Source organism: Rhipicephalus microplus, chromosome 9, assembly GCF_043290135.1.
Source record: "Rhipicephalus microplus isolate Deutch F79 chromosome 9, USDA_Rmic, whole genome shotgun sequence".
NCBI lineage: Eukaryota > Metazoa > Arthropoda > Arachnida > Ixodida > Ixodidae > Rhipicephalus > Rhipicephalus microplus.
The window spans coordinates 110,232,205-110,246,693 of NC_134708.1; the positions used below are offsets into that span (position 1 = coordinate 110,232,205).

Below are 14,489 nucleotides of genomic sequence, written 5' to 3' on the forward strand. Positions count from 1 at the left end.
TCTCAGTGTTACATTGATTATTCTCTAGCTAATTCGTGTACTGAAAAGTAAAACAGCTGATGCGGTCTTTTTTTCTAAGAAGACCAAACAGATGAGCAGACGGCCGACTCAAAAATGGGGAGGAAGCTAGGATATCACGTGCTCCTTTATGGTTCCCGACTCGCACAAGTAGTGCAAGCTGAACAAAAACTTTATATGCAAAGCAGCTGCTGGTTAGGGCCCAATTCATCATAAGTTTGACAGTTATCACGAGGGCCTTTTCAGAATCAACAACTTTATATCCGAAATCACGCGTCAATCAATTTAATTGACAGACGTCCGCGGCGAAGATTGGGTCCACCCCCCCCCCCCTTTTGGTTTCAAAAACAAACAGTACACACGCCGCCACGCAAGTGAGCGGCATGATTCATTTATCAGCTTCATCGCCCACACTATGCACACACGAAGTATACATCACGTGGCTACCCTATCGGAAAAAGACGAATGGTGGGCATGGTGGGAACCACCACCCACCATTATAGTGGAATAATGTAGTGGGTGAATGGTGGGAAACGCCCACCATGGCGCATGGTGGGTATGGTGGGTGCTGCAGTGCCGGCAACACTTGAGTGCGAAATGACGTCAGAAGCACCGTGACAAGCTGCCACAAAAAATAAAAAAGAATTCTATAAAAACGGTATAAAAAACACCTGTCCCGTAAAAAAAACAAGGCGCCACGGAGGATCGAACGTGCAACCTACGGATTCCCATGCGAAGACGCTAACCACTACGCCACACTTTTTTTTCTTTCTTTATTGCCTGTTTACATACAACATTCACAAACATATATACATCAAACAAAGTAGAAACATGAAACAAAAAAAGAGGTAAAAAGCATCATATTAAACAGGCTTTTTAAAATTCCTTCATCTGTAGAAGGCTTTCTACTTGATGAAGCCATTCGGGCACCTCTTGTTGAACCTTTTGTGCTTCCACGAACGAACAGACAGATTGAAAGAAATATTGCCTGACCGGACGTGCATTACCATCAGCATGGCGCACCGCCATTCTAGATTGCCATATACCGTGCAGGCCCAGTAACATAACTAGGTCGAAAGGTATTCCTTCTTCATTTGATGCTGGTAGAAATCTGATGCCATAGGCATCGAGAGGCAGATCCTTTTTCAAAGTCCTTTGGAGAACATCCCAGAAAAAGACTGCATCCCAGCAGTCCAGGAAAACATGTTCAATTGTTTCCGGCTTTTTGCAGAGAAGGCAATCAACACCCCAAGGAACGAATAAGCCTTTTTCTTGCATCCATGTTTTCACGGGCAAGGTCCCAGTGTGCAATTTAAAGAAAAAGGATTTTGCTCCAGGTGTTACCTCCATTTTTTTTACACGGCTTAAGACATTTTGGCCTGGGCCTACACGGTATAATGCTCTATATAGGGGAACAGGAAGAACTGTGTCTACTAAATCTTTGTATAACTTTTTACGCGAAACCGTACTGAGGTATTCCAATGAAAAACGCGTTTTTAGAAAGAGACATGAATCAACAACTTCTTTTAAGAAACCTCTAATACTTGCCTTCATGTGAACAGATGCTACCACAAATTCTGGCAACCGTCTTCCAAGCCTAAGCTGTATAACAGTACGTATGAATGGGTCTCGATTATTTCGGAAAAACATAAACCGATTAACTAACTGACGAAGGTACAAATGACACAGACCAAGTCCTCCAGAACGAACCCGTCTGAATAAGTTAGTTCTACTTGTTCGCTCCCAAGAAGAACCCCACAAGAAAACAGCAAATATTCGATGAAGCTTCTGTAAATTCACACGTGAACAGTGCATTACCTGAAGGACATACCAGAGCTTACTGACTAAAAATACGTTACAAAATGTTGCTCTGGCGAAAATTGATAGCTGGAATCCATTGAGTTGTTCAGCTTTTTCTCGTAGCTGCACGGCCTGACGCCGCCAGTACGGTTCACTGTCACAATAATATTCTAATGGCACACCTAGGTATCGTACCGGAGTAGTAGTCCATGAAATACCAGCCACAAATTGTGGAGTCACAGGCCATTTGCCGTGCCAGTAACCCAGGCACTTGCTCCAGTTTACCAAACTACCACTTGCATTACAATAAAGGTTCACAATTTTTATGGTTTCAGCGATACTCTCATAATCTTTACAAAACACAGCTATATCATCTGCGTATGCCAGTACCCGTACTTCAGCTTCTTGTAGTTTGTACCCCACTATGTTATTGCTTTTCATGACGTTTTGGCAAAATGACTCTATATAAATTGAAAATAGGAGGGAAGACAAAGGGCAGCCTTGTCGTACAGAACGTCTGACATTAATTCGTTTCCCGAGAACTTTGTTGATGATTAGCCGAGTTTTACATCCAGTATATGCCATTCGAACTGTATCTCGAATTACTTTGCCAACATTGACATTGTCTAACAAAAGAAAAAGAATTTCGTGCAGTACTCGGTCAAATGCTTTTTCTAAATCTATCTGGATCATCGCGATGTGATCGTTTGTGGCATCGCAGCACTCCAATACACTTCGTGCCTTGTGAATGTTTGTGAATATAGTGCGCCTTTTAATCCCACATGTCTGGTGCTCGCCTACAATGTTATTAATAACTGTCTGCAGTCTCCTTGCTAGCACTTTCATCAAAATTTTGTAGTCAATATTTGTGAGACTGATTGGCCTGTACGATTTCACTTCACGTAATTTAACTGCGTCCTCAGTTTTTGGAATTAAAATAGTATGAGATAGCAGAAAAGAAGGTGGCAGAGTCTTTATGTCTAAGGCTTCGTTAAAAACCGCTGCCAGGATCGGTGCTAGTTCATGTTTGAATTCCTTATAAAATGCGGCTGTTAAGCCATCAGGTCCTGGGGACTTTCCCAAATGGAGGGCAATGATTGCTTTTGTCACTTCCGGTTCAGAAATAGGACATTCTAGGCTGTCTTTTCTGCAGTCCTCAACCTTTGGCATTAATTTTAAAAATTCCTTCTTGAATTCATCTACATTTGCTTTACATTTATCAAATAAAATGGTGTAGTACTCGTTGAAAGCATCCTCTATATATCTTTGTTCACTTGTAACGTTACCCATGTATTCAATCTGGTGTATAACATTCCGCTGAGCATTTCGTTTTTCGAGACCAAGCATTCTTTTGGTCGGTTTCTCTCCTGCGGTCATTTTCTCTGCCCTTGCCCTCATTTGTGCGCCACGATACTTCTCCTCATCAATTCGTTCCAATTTGGCCTTTACTGACCTTATATCGTTTGTGAATAAGCCTGGCGTTTTGCTGTCCTCTGTTAGCAGTTCTTTGAGATTTAAACGTAGGGCTCTTTCTTCTTCACTCTTTTCGTGTTTTATTACACGTGAGCGTTCTATAGCTTTCAACTTTATGATCTGTTTAAATTGTTCCCACTTCACTCCGTATTTTTGGTCTCCACTATCTATGTTTACCAACGCCTCTCGAACACTGTCCATAAATTTTTCATCTTCCAAGAGATTTGAATTCAGCTTCCACGTGTCCCAGTTAAATACTGGTCTACGTCTATTTCTTTTACCTATTACAAACGATACTAAGAAATGATCACTAAATGAAATAGGGAGGACATTGTACTCACTGATAATCGGAATTAAATCCAGTGATACGTAAGCCCTATCTAGGCGCGCATGACTGGAGCCTTGGAAATGCGTATACAGTGTTGGTCCTTTACCAATACACTCTGCAACATCCTCAAGGTCTAAGTCAGAAATCTGATTCGTTAACGCGACTGTGCTTGAGTCGTTGAAATTGGATGTACTTGTTTTATCATCGGCACTGATCACACAATTAAAATCTCCCATAAGGATGACTATGCGATCGCATTCACAATAAGTACGAATTTCGTCGAATGTTACACACCGTTCATCAACTTTAGGAGGTGCATATAAACAAATCACTCGCCAATTAAGAGAAAAGAAGGTCAAATCACATACAACAAACCTTCCGGATGAGTCAGACGTGACGTTTTGAACACTGGCACCTAAACTATTCCGCACAAAGATCACACACCCTGCCGACCTACCAACTGCATGACTGACGCTGGCGGTGTAGCGTCCGATGAAACGTTGCAGTAGGCTCTCGGTGGCGTCCACGCTCTCCACTTTGGTTTCCTGAACTGCAATAATGTCCAGGTCTTGGTCAATGGCTAGTCTGTAGAGCTGAGTCTGTTTCTTCCTGGAAGCCAGTCCTCGTACATTGAGCGTCGCTGCTTTCACGAACCCGCTCAGCGAAGTGATCGGTGAGCGGGTCCGAGCTGAGAGCCCTGCACGTTCACTTATTGGGCTCTCGTCGTCCAGGGTGGATCCATATTGTTCACCTTTAGTTTGAGCGGCCATCGTCGCGTTTGAGCGACGACGACCGTTGCCGGGCAGCGTTTCGTTTCTTGCCTCCACTGACCACCTTCCACTGCACTTCCGACTTTACTTGCGTTTCGTCTACTTGAGCACCGTCGTCTGAATCGCGACGGCGTTTTGCAGACGCCGATTCTAATTCCATGCTTAAGGTATCCAGGTCACTAGGCAAATCCTCATTTTCGTGTGTTTCGTTCGCCAAAGAGTGCTGTGAAGCCGAGTTTAGAGGAGTCGAAGCAGCGTTGGCCTGGGACGCCGGCATTTCAGGGCGCGTTGCTTGCAGCTGCGACGTGGCGTGCATCGCAGGCGCAGGACGCGTCTGTTCGCTAGCCGTTGGGGCCGCTTGACTTCCCATTTTCTGTTCGGCGTTCGTGTCCAGGGCTGAAGAAACTTGCTTGCTTTTCTTCAGCACCGGCGTGTCGTCCGATGTCGTCTGCTTCTGTGGTGTCGCAGGCAAAGACGCTTGTTCAGATTCTTCCTCATCCATGAGAAGTTCACTCTGTTGAGTCTCTGGACGTCGCCCTGCAGCTCGTGCGTATGAACGGTTACACTCGTCCTGCTCATGACCGAAAGAGTGGCATTCGCTGCACCTTGGGACCTTACAATCGCGTCGCATATGCCCCGTACTTCGGCACCGCAAGCACAGAGGCTGTCTTCCCGGCACCACGACCAGTGCCTTACTGCTGCCAATACGCACCTGATGGGGCAGTTGATCCACAGAAACGCCATCTCGTAGTTGCATGCGAATTACACGAGTGGTCGATTCAACTCCTTCAAAATCCTCGACTCTCCATCGGTCATCGGTCACCTCCTTGACGTCGCCGTATTCATAGAAGGCACGTCGAATAGCGTCTTTCGTAACATCGAACGCTGGCCAGTGCAATTTCATTTTAACCTCTTGCCGCGTCGGGTCAATGACGAGACATGCCCGGTCTTTAACTTTAATAACGCCTGCGTCTGTCAGTGCTTTCTTTGCTTCCACGGTCTTCATGTTCAATAGCCACACGTGCGACATCTGATATGCTCCGATGCCACTTGCTTGCTGTATGACGCCTAAATCTTTGAGAGGTTTCCTGAAGTCGTCGATGCGGTACGGTCGGCCGCTGACGTCGCAGTGTAGAGCTACTGCTCAACGCATCGCTTCACCTGATGGCAACGAAGGCAGAATAATCCTGTAGTCCTTTGGAAAGAGGGGAGACGCTGTACCGCGGCCGGCGTCGGCCGCTGTCGCTGCTCGGGATGAGCTTTCCATCCTGCGTCTGCACCAACCGGCGTCCAGAAGCAGAATGACTGCGCCACACCAACATGACGTTGAATGTGTGTTAAATACGTAGTTGCCATACAAACTTAATGTTCAACTTGGTTATGTTTGTCGTGTACACAACATAGACAAGACCTACACCTGCTACTAAATATTGCACATTTATTAAACACAAGCAACTGCGGCCTGTAACGATTGCCACTATGTTAATGACACTAGTGCTAGTTTTTGCAATTCACAACTTCAAGAAAAAAAACCAAGTGGACTGGGGAGCAGCGACAGTTTACCGGCGGGGTCTGCCAAGTTTAATATCCGTTTCGCGCTCGTTCTAAAGGGCGACATCTGCTCACGCTTTATGACGCTTCTAGGCTCATTCCATAGATACGCCCACCTAATTTATTTGATTGAGTATTGGGATGCTTTTCGCGCAATGTGGAGGGCGGTCGCGCCAGCGCAATGCTGTAGCTCTTTCGCTAAAGCAACAACTACATAACGGCTTGGTCAAAACGATTGCAGTGTGCCGGAAACATTACGCTATCATATTGGTTCACCAAGCACACGAATTGCCACGTATGAGTTCTCGTACAAAAGCTAGAGAAGTGCCGGCGAGTGTGACCGGCGGCTGTCGGTGAGAAGACACTTAAATACGTTCTCTGGGAGTGCTTTAATCGCGTCGCATCGACGTTTGTTGCTTCTTGAGCGGACACCATACACAATAAAAAATGCTTCATTTATGTTAATTGATGCCATATGGCTGCGCTGTATTGGCATATTTATTCGCCGTAATCATGTATTCTGAAACCCGGAAGCACGGATAACACAATTGTACGGGCTCGGTCAGTAGGCCTAACCTTTGGTGGAAATCATGGTGGTAGAACATGTAGTGTACAGATCCCAGCTTTGTACACTGTATAAACTGCACTCCATTATAAGCCCACCCATCATCTGCTTACTGCTTCCCAGCATTATCGCGATGGTGGGCAGAGATTCTCAGCTTGGTACACCATGTGGCCCACCATAACAAGCAGCACCCATCATCTGCTTAGTGCTTCCCAGCATTATCGCAATGATGGGAAGAGTTTCTCAACTTGGTACACCATGTAGCCCACCATAATAAGCACCACCCACCATATGTGTATCGGATGATATCGCCACTGCATATACAACACGTGGCGATCAGTCAAGATATCTTTGGCTTGCCCTCGCCCGTTCCACCTGTATATAAAGCATGGCACAATAAACTTACGGCATTCTTCCCGTTACGCTCGGACTGTCAGGATGGCCCAACGACCACACACGATACATGGTGTCAGAAGTTAACCGAAGCTAGCGCCTAGCATGTACAACATGGATTTTGTGAAGCCACCGCCCCCACTACGTACTAATGGGGAAATCAGCAAGAACTGGCAGGGCTTCAAGCAGCGCTTCGAGTTGTTCTTGACCGCGTCGGAGACCAGTGGCAAACCCCGAAAGGAAGCAACAAAGACTGCCCTCCTCCTAAGTATCGCAGGTGAGGAAGCCATTGAGATCTTTAACACGTTCGAATACCAGCAAGAGGAGGATAGCAGCGATTACAAAACAGTCGTGCAGAAGTTCGATGCATATTTTGCCGGACAGAGTAACGAAGTGCACGAACGCTATGTATTTCGCTCAAGGATCCAGAAGCCGGGAGAACCCTTCGAACATTTTGTGAGGGATCTGAAAACGCAGGCAGCATCGTGCAACTTTGGCAGTCTTAAGGAGTCGATGATCAGAGACCAGATCGTTTACGGGACTACTGACAGCAACCTTCGAGAAAAGCTGTTAAGGGACAACAATTTGACACTACAAAAGGCCGAGCTGGCAGGTAAAGCCGCAGAAGCAGCAGCGGGACACCAAGAAGTTTGGGCACGCGAACTGAAAGAAGTAGATCCGGTAGGCGTGGCTCCTATTGACAAAACTTTTTCGCCAGGACCCGCCTTTTCTAAGTGTCTGAGATGTGGGCGCAAGCATGCACCACGAAGCTGTCCAGCGTTCGGGATGAAGTGCCGGAAGTGCCACAGGCGCAACCATTTCGCCATATGCTGCAAAACAACCACGGAAGTTCACGAGCTCCGAGGCTCCGAAGACAACTTTGACATTCTGGACGTGTCAAATTTAGGCAAAATTCCACGCGACTGGACGGTGCGAGCTCAAATCAAGAACCTGCCAGTAAACCTAAAAGTCGACACGGGAGCACAAGCAAATTTGCTGCCTTTGAGCTGCTACCTCAAGATGCGCCCTCAACCGCCGCTGAATCCAAGTAGCGCGGTGTTACGTTCGTATGGAGGAGGGGCAATTCAGCACGTCGGGGTCATACGTACCGAAGTCACACTGAATGACTCGACCTCAGTACTGGATTTTTTCATCGTGCGGAAGGGGCGTCAAGCGATCCTCGGACTTCAAGCATGCCAACTCATGAGGCTTGTGCCGCGTGTTTACAGCGTGTCTAAAAGCAACCATGAGTGCATCTTTGACGAATTTCGCCATCTGTTCACCGGAACCGGGTGCGTGCAACGAGCATACAAGATGGTGTTACGTGACGGCGCCATACCCGTCGTCCAGGCCGCACGGCGTGTTCCAGTGGCCTTACAAGAACCCCTCAAGATGGAATTGGACCGCATGCAACGAGCCAGCATTATCACGAAGGTGACCGAGCCTACAGACTGGGTGAGTCCTGTCGTTATTGTTCGAAAGAAGGACGGGAAAATCCGAGTGTGCATTGATCCACGAAACATAAATGAGTGCCTAAAAAGAGAACATTACATAATGCCTCGCAGAGAAGATATAGAAGCAGACCTCGCCGGCGCGACAGTTTTTTCACGCCTAGACGCAAACTCGGGGTTTCACCAGATCCCTTTAGATGACGAAACCTCCCGAATTTGCACCTTCGCAACACCATTCGGCCGCTACCGGTTTTTGCGCTTACCCTTTGGTATAGCATCGGCTTCAGAGGTCTTCCAGAGGACCCTGAATGAAATTTTTGAAGAACTTCCTGGGGTCAGAGTGTACGTGGACGACGTCCTTATCTGGGGTGCATCCATAGAAGAACATAATGAGCGTCTTAAGTCGGTGCTACGAGCAGCTGAACGCGCCGGCCTTACATTCAACCCAGAAAAGTGCACGTTTGCGGTCGAAAAGATAGAATTTCTCGGGGACGTGATTGACAAAAACGGCATCAGACCAAGCCCATCCTTGATAAATTGCATGCTACAAATTCCCACACCAGTTGACAAGCTTGCGGTGCAACGAATGCTGGGCGTTGCCAACTACTTCAGCAAATTCTTGCCGTCACTCGCTGAAAGAACCACACTACTGAGGGGCCTGATCAAAAAGGACCGAATCTTCGAATGGACAGATAACCACAATCAGGAATGGAAGCAGCTATGCGACAGTTTGAGCAAAGAACCTTTGCTATCTATCTTTGATCCTCAGAGAAAAACCAAAGTGTCGTGCGACGCATCACGGAATGGGGTTGGATCAGCTTTGCTGCAATACCACAATAACGCGTGGAAGCCGGTCGCGTACGCGTCACGAGCGCTCAGCGAAACTGAGCAACGGTATTCACAAATTGAAAAAGAGACGTTAGCATTGCTGTACGGCTGCGAAAGATTTCATCACTTTATCTACGGCCGCAATGTCATTGCAGAGACCGATCATCGGCCCTTGATTACCATTGCTCGGAAACCAATAGGCGATATGCCGCCAAGGCTACAGCGTTTCTTCCTCCGTTTGCTGCGTTATGACCTTGACTTGCAATTCATTCCAGGGAAGCAGCTCGTCCTGGCCGACATGCTCTCGAGAGCCACAAGCAGGCAAGCGGGTGACACCGACAGCGACGAGGTAGAAGTCCACGCGGTAAGTGTGATGTCTTCATTAGTGAGCGACCGAACATGGAAGTGGTTGTCAGCAGAAACAGAGAAGGACGAAGAGCTTAAAGACGTTCTGAAAAACCTAGAATCTGGAGAGGATATCAAGGGCCAATGGAGGCCATTTCAAGCAGAACTATCTCAAGTTAACGGTGTACTTTTGAAAGGCTGTAAGGTGGTAATACCGGCTTCTATGAGACGTGAAATGCTAGATCGCATTCACCAAGGTCACTTAGGTGTCAACAAATGTAAATCAAGGGCAAGACAGCTTGTTTTTTGGCCTGGAATAGATCAAGATATCGAATCGATCTGCCATAAATGTGCACCATGCAGAAAATACGCATACAAACAGCCGACAGAGCCTCTTAAGATGCGCCCGGCGCCACCCCAGCCTTGGTACCGTGTAGGGGCGGACCTTTTCGAATATGGCGGTAGAACATACTTGTGTGTTTATGACGCGCTCTCCAACTTTCCCGAGGTGGAGTTGCTCAAAGACACATCTTCGAGAACTGTCATAGAAGCAGCAAGTGCCATCTTCGCCAGATATGGCATACCAGTTGAACTTTGTACCGATAATGGGCCGCAGTTCACAAGTCATGACTTCGCTGCATTTTCTCAGCTGTACGATTTCAAACACGTCACTTCAAGCCCGAGGTATCCACAATCAAATGGCCTCGCAGAAAAAGGAGTACAGGTCGTTAAGAGAATACTAAAGAAAACTACTGACGCGAAACAAGACTTTTGGCTTGGATTACTCGCTTACAGGACGACACCGATGGAGGGTGCGCCTTCACCTGCCGAGGTGTTACAAGGAAGGCGACTGCGAACGACGCTGCCGGATGTCCGTTCCGTTCCAGAATTTCCGGTCCGAAAGCATCGCCAGAGCAACGCCTGCAGGAGGACCCTAGCGCCGCTGGGAGCAGGCGACACCGTTCGAGTTAAAGGGGGGTCATGGTCGACCAAAGCACGAGTCCTCGAGCCATGCAATACTCCCAGGTCATACCATGTCGTCACAGAGGAAGGAAGGGTCCTCCGCCGCAACCGCCAGCACCTACTTCCGACCGGTGAAAGCTTTCGAAGGCGCACGTGTTCCAGCAGCAGTGAGGACTTCGCCGAACAAACTGCAAATTGCAGTAGTGGGCCCGCAGCTCTCCATGCACCCAATACGGCAGGCATCGTAACTTCAAGAAGTTCGACAAGACTGCGACGGCCACCACAGCGGTTGACCTACGACAGAAACTTTGTGCAAGTGTCGTGATGAGCTTCCCAGTGGCGTGCAATGAACGATGTTTCTTCTGTGCACTGTTCAACCCTGTAACTCCCCGTTAGAAAAATATTTAACTGTTCTGTTTTGTTTACTCATACGAAAGAGGATGTATCGGATGATATCGCCACTGCATATACAACACGTGGCGATCAGTCAAGATATCTTTGGCTTGCCCTCGCCCGTTCCACCTGTATATAAAGCATGGCACAATAAACTTACGGCATTCTTCCCGTTACGCTCGGACTGTCAGGATGGCCCAACGACCACACACGATACAATATGCTTAGGGCTTCTCAGCATTATCGCACTGGTGGGCAGAGTGTCCCATTATTGCCCACTATCTAGCCTCTGCTTTCCACCATCATTTCCACTTTACCCATCATCTGTACACCATACCACCCAGTATGTCCCAGCATAACCACCATATTTTCCACTACGTCCCACTATAGCCATCATAAATTCCGCCATGCCCAGTATTATTTCCACCATTCCTAGTATTATTTCCACCATGCTCACTATTATTTCCACTACTCCCACCATGTTTTACAGTATCCACCATGGCAATTTTTCCGATAGGGTACAAGGTCTCGCATTCAGTTTCACCACGCTCACGACGCATACACTCACAGCCGCTTTGCCGCCATGATGTTAGTGCCCCTGGTGACATCCTGTCTTTAGTTGAAGCACTTTTTTTTTTCTAAAACAGAACACTCCTTTAGTAGAAACTTATAAAAAGGCACTCTTTTTCACCGACATTGTGATCGCGCATCCTCAAACATTTTTTCGGCGGTATGTTTCTCTCCCATAAATACCACAAATTTATATCGTGGTTCAAATCTACATGATCCAATATTGTCTGTTGTGAAGAGTACTGGTTGAATTCAATTATATATTGAATTTTATTCAATTACCAAACAAAACTGGAAGGTCGCAAAGGCTAAAAGCCATGATAATGACTTGACAAAGGTCCTGGTGATCTGTACATACAAGTGGCAGTAGCGCGGAAATTATGACAAGTAAATAACATGCAAGTGCAATATAAATATAAACATAGCATAATAATTCAGAAATATTTGCCCAACTGTATAATTTACACTTATTATAAATGTGAAACGGTTTTTCAAAAAGCAATATACACCGTGCATAAGCGACTGAATACGTTGACACTTATAGGCTTAAAAAACAAACGAAAATACACGCAATTACGTGAAACAGACTTGCATTCATATCATTAGTACAATGCAAGATACAAAAAGTTGTAAAACAATAAAATATCTTGATACTTGACTAAACTATGAAAAAATACATACACCATGAGAATAGTTTCTTAGCATGTAACTATAATGTCTGAAAGCCAAAATGTGAGTGAAGTAGTTTCTTTTTGTAGGTGAACGTGCTTTCATGCGTGTTGTAGGCCAAGGATTGACATCTATATGTAGGACGGAAACTCGGTACGAACCAAATCTCTGTATTTCTTGTGAGAATCGTAATGAGATGACGTTCTAGGCATGAGAGCGATCTAATGAAGCTGGAGAGCTCGCTATTCGACAAGTAAGGTGTTTTGCAATAAGCCAGCTGACACACACACACACACACACACACTATATATATATATATATATATATATATATATATATATATATATATATATATATATATATATATATATATATATATATATATATATAAATATATATATATATATATATATATATATATATTTATATGTGTGTGTGTGTTTGTGTGTGTTTGTGTGTGTGTGTTTTCTTTGCCTGTCGTGACCCAAACAAGCCTGCAGTACAGTAGATGGGAAGTAAATGGAGCCGAATGTATTTGAAGTTTAACCTTGCGCAGCAAAATGTTGTAACAAAGACACCAATTCTATTACCAAAGACAGCTTCTTACAAGAGAGAGAGAGAAATAATTAAAAGGAAAAGACAGGGAGGTTAACCTAGACGAACTGGTTTGCTACCCTGTACGGGGGTAGGGAAAAGGTTCGGAAAGGAGATAGATATAGAGAGATATAAAATAAATTAGGAAATAAACCACGTGCACACACATTCAGGGAGTTCTTATCACAGTCGTTTGGACAGGCCGGTTGAACGTAAGAAGCGCAAGAGCACCTTCACAGCCTTCTTCTGCGACATAAAGTCTAGTGGGCAGCGCAGGAGTCTTTCTTCCGAAAGAGGCTGATTGTCCAGTTCATCTAGTGCACTGCAGAGTGACTGTCTCTGCGAGCAGTATTGTGGGCATTCACACAGAATGTGCCAAGTTCTTCCATCACTGCCACAATGGTCACATGCAGCAGTGTCAGCCATTCCTATGCGGAACGCGTACGAATTGGTAAAGGCGACGCCCAACCGTAATCTGCACAGCATAGTAGCGTCTCGTCAGCGTAATTCCGGAGGAATTCGAAGACTGAGGGTTGGGTCTAAAGTACCTAACCGTGCATGGATGAAATGTGACTCGTTTCATTGTGACGTGGTGCGCTTGCGAGCAAACATGTGGAGTTTCCGTGCAGCGTCAGTTCTGGAAAGCGGAATTGATATTTCATCGCTTTCAGAATGGGCAGAACGGGCAGCTCGATCGGCCCGTTCATTACCAATTATGCCACAGTGACTTGGAAGCCATTGAAAGGCTATTTCATGTCCTTCCTCAATAAACTTGTGATTTTTTTCTGCAAACTCAAATACCAGCTATTCATACGGGCCGTGGCGTAAAGGTGATAAAAGGGATTGCAGTGCCGCCTCTGAGTCCCTGAAAATTGTCCATTTTTGTGGCTGTTGATCGCTGATTAATTCCAATGCAGCACGAAGAGCTGTGAGCTCTGCTCCCGTTGATGTCGTGAGGTGGGAGGCTTTGAATTCTTTTGTCAGGTCTTTTATCGGTATAACAGATGATGCCGTTGAACTCTTCTCTAAAACAGAGCCGTTGGTGTATACGTGTATACAGCCTTGATACGTCTCGTATAACAAGAGCAGAGCTAGCTGTCTAAGAGCAGGTGACGACATATCTGTTTTTTTTCTTGATGCCAGGTATAGTTAGCCTGATATGAGCCTGAGTCAGGCACCAGGGAGGAGTCGAAGGCCTGGCGGCGGGTGGGAAGCGTGTTGGCAAAGAATCGCGTTAAGTGGTGACCGTTTGGCAAAACGACGAACGTGGTCTGTCTGCTGGTAAAGCGGCTAGGTGGTGGCAGGGTGTCCGAGCAATATGACTTATATGTGTCCTGAGTGCCTCAACGTCGATATGTGTCGTGATGAGGTGGTCACCGGCGATAGCTATAGTAGCCATTGTTGACGCACTACGAGGCAAGCCGAGGCAAAGCCGGAGTGCCTTGGACTGAACACTCTGTAGCGTTCGAAGACTTGTTTTGCTTGCATTGGTCAATGCCGGTAAACTGTACCGCAGGAAACCGAGAAAAAGTACTCGGTACAGCTGTAGCATTGCACTGGGAGACATTTCCCAAGTCTTCCCTGCAAAGAACTTCAGTATATTCCGGATGTCTATTAACCGTTTCTTCATGTACGAAACAAGATCGCTCCATGATAGATTCCTGTCAATTATGACACCCAAAAACTTTTGCGATCGAACGTATGGTACAATTTGACCATTGATGCTTATAGTGTACTTATCCATAGGCTTTCGTGTAAAAGCTACGAGGGCGCATTTC

The 14,489-nt window shown here is 46.2% G+C and overlaps 1 protein-coding gene across 1 annotated transcript; it reads left to right on the plus strand.

The window, feature by feature from the left end:
* Window positions 1-6,852: 6,852 nt before the first annotated feature.
* On the plus strand, window positions 6,853-9,545 carry LOC142772110 (uncharacterized). Its single transcript, XM_075874242.1, has 2 exons — window positions 6,853-8,353; window positions 9,453-9,545. The coding sequence occupies exons 1-2, from the start codon at window positions 7,004-7,006 to the stop codon at window positions 9,528-9,530; spliced, it is 1,428 nt and encodes a 475-aa protein (XP_075730357.1). The 5' UTR covers window positions 6,853-7,003; the 3' UTR covers window positions 9,531-9,545.
* The last annotated feature ends 4,944 nt before the right edge of the window (window positions 9,546-14,489 follow it).

Bases quoted from the DNA above. Each gene is read 5' to 3' on its own strand.
- LOC142772110 (XM_075874242.1), top strand. From the start codon at position 7,004: ATGTACAACATGGATTTTGTGAAGCCACCGCCCCCACTACGTACTAAT. The intron at 8,354-9,452 runs GTGAGTCCTGTC...AATTCATTCCAG, and splicing joins TGACCGAGCCTACAGACTGG to GGAAGCAGCTCGTCCTGGCC.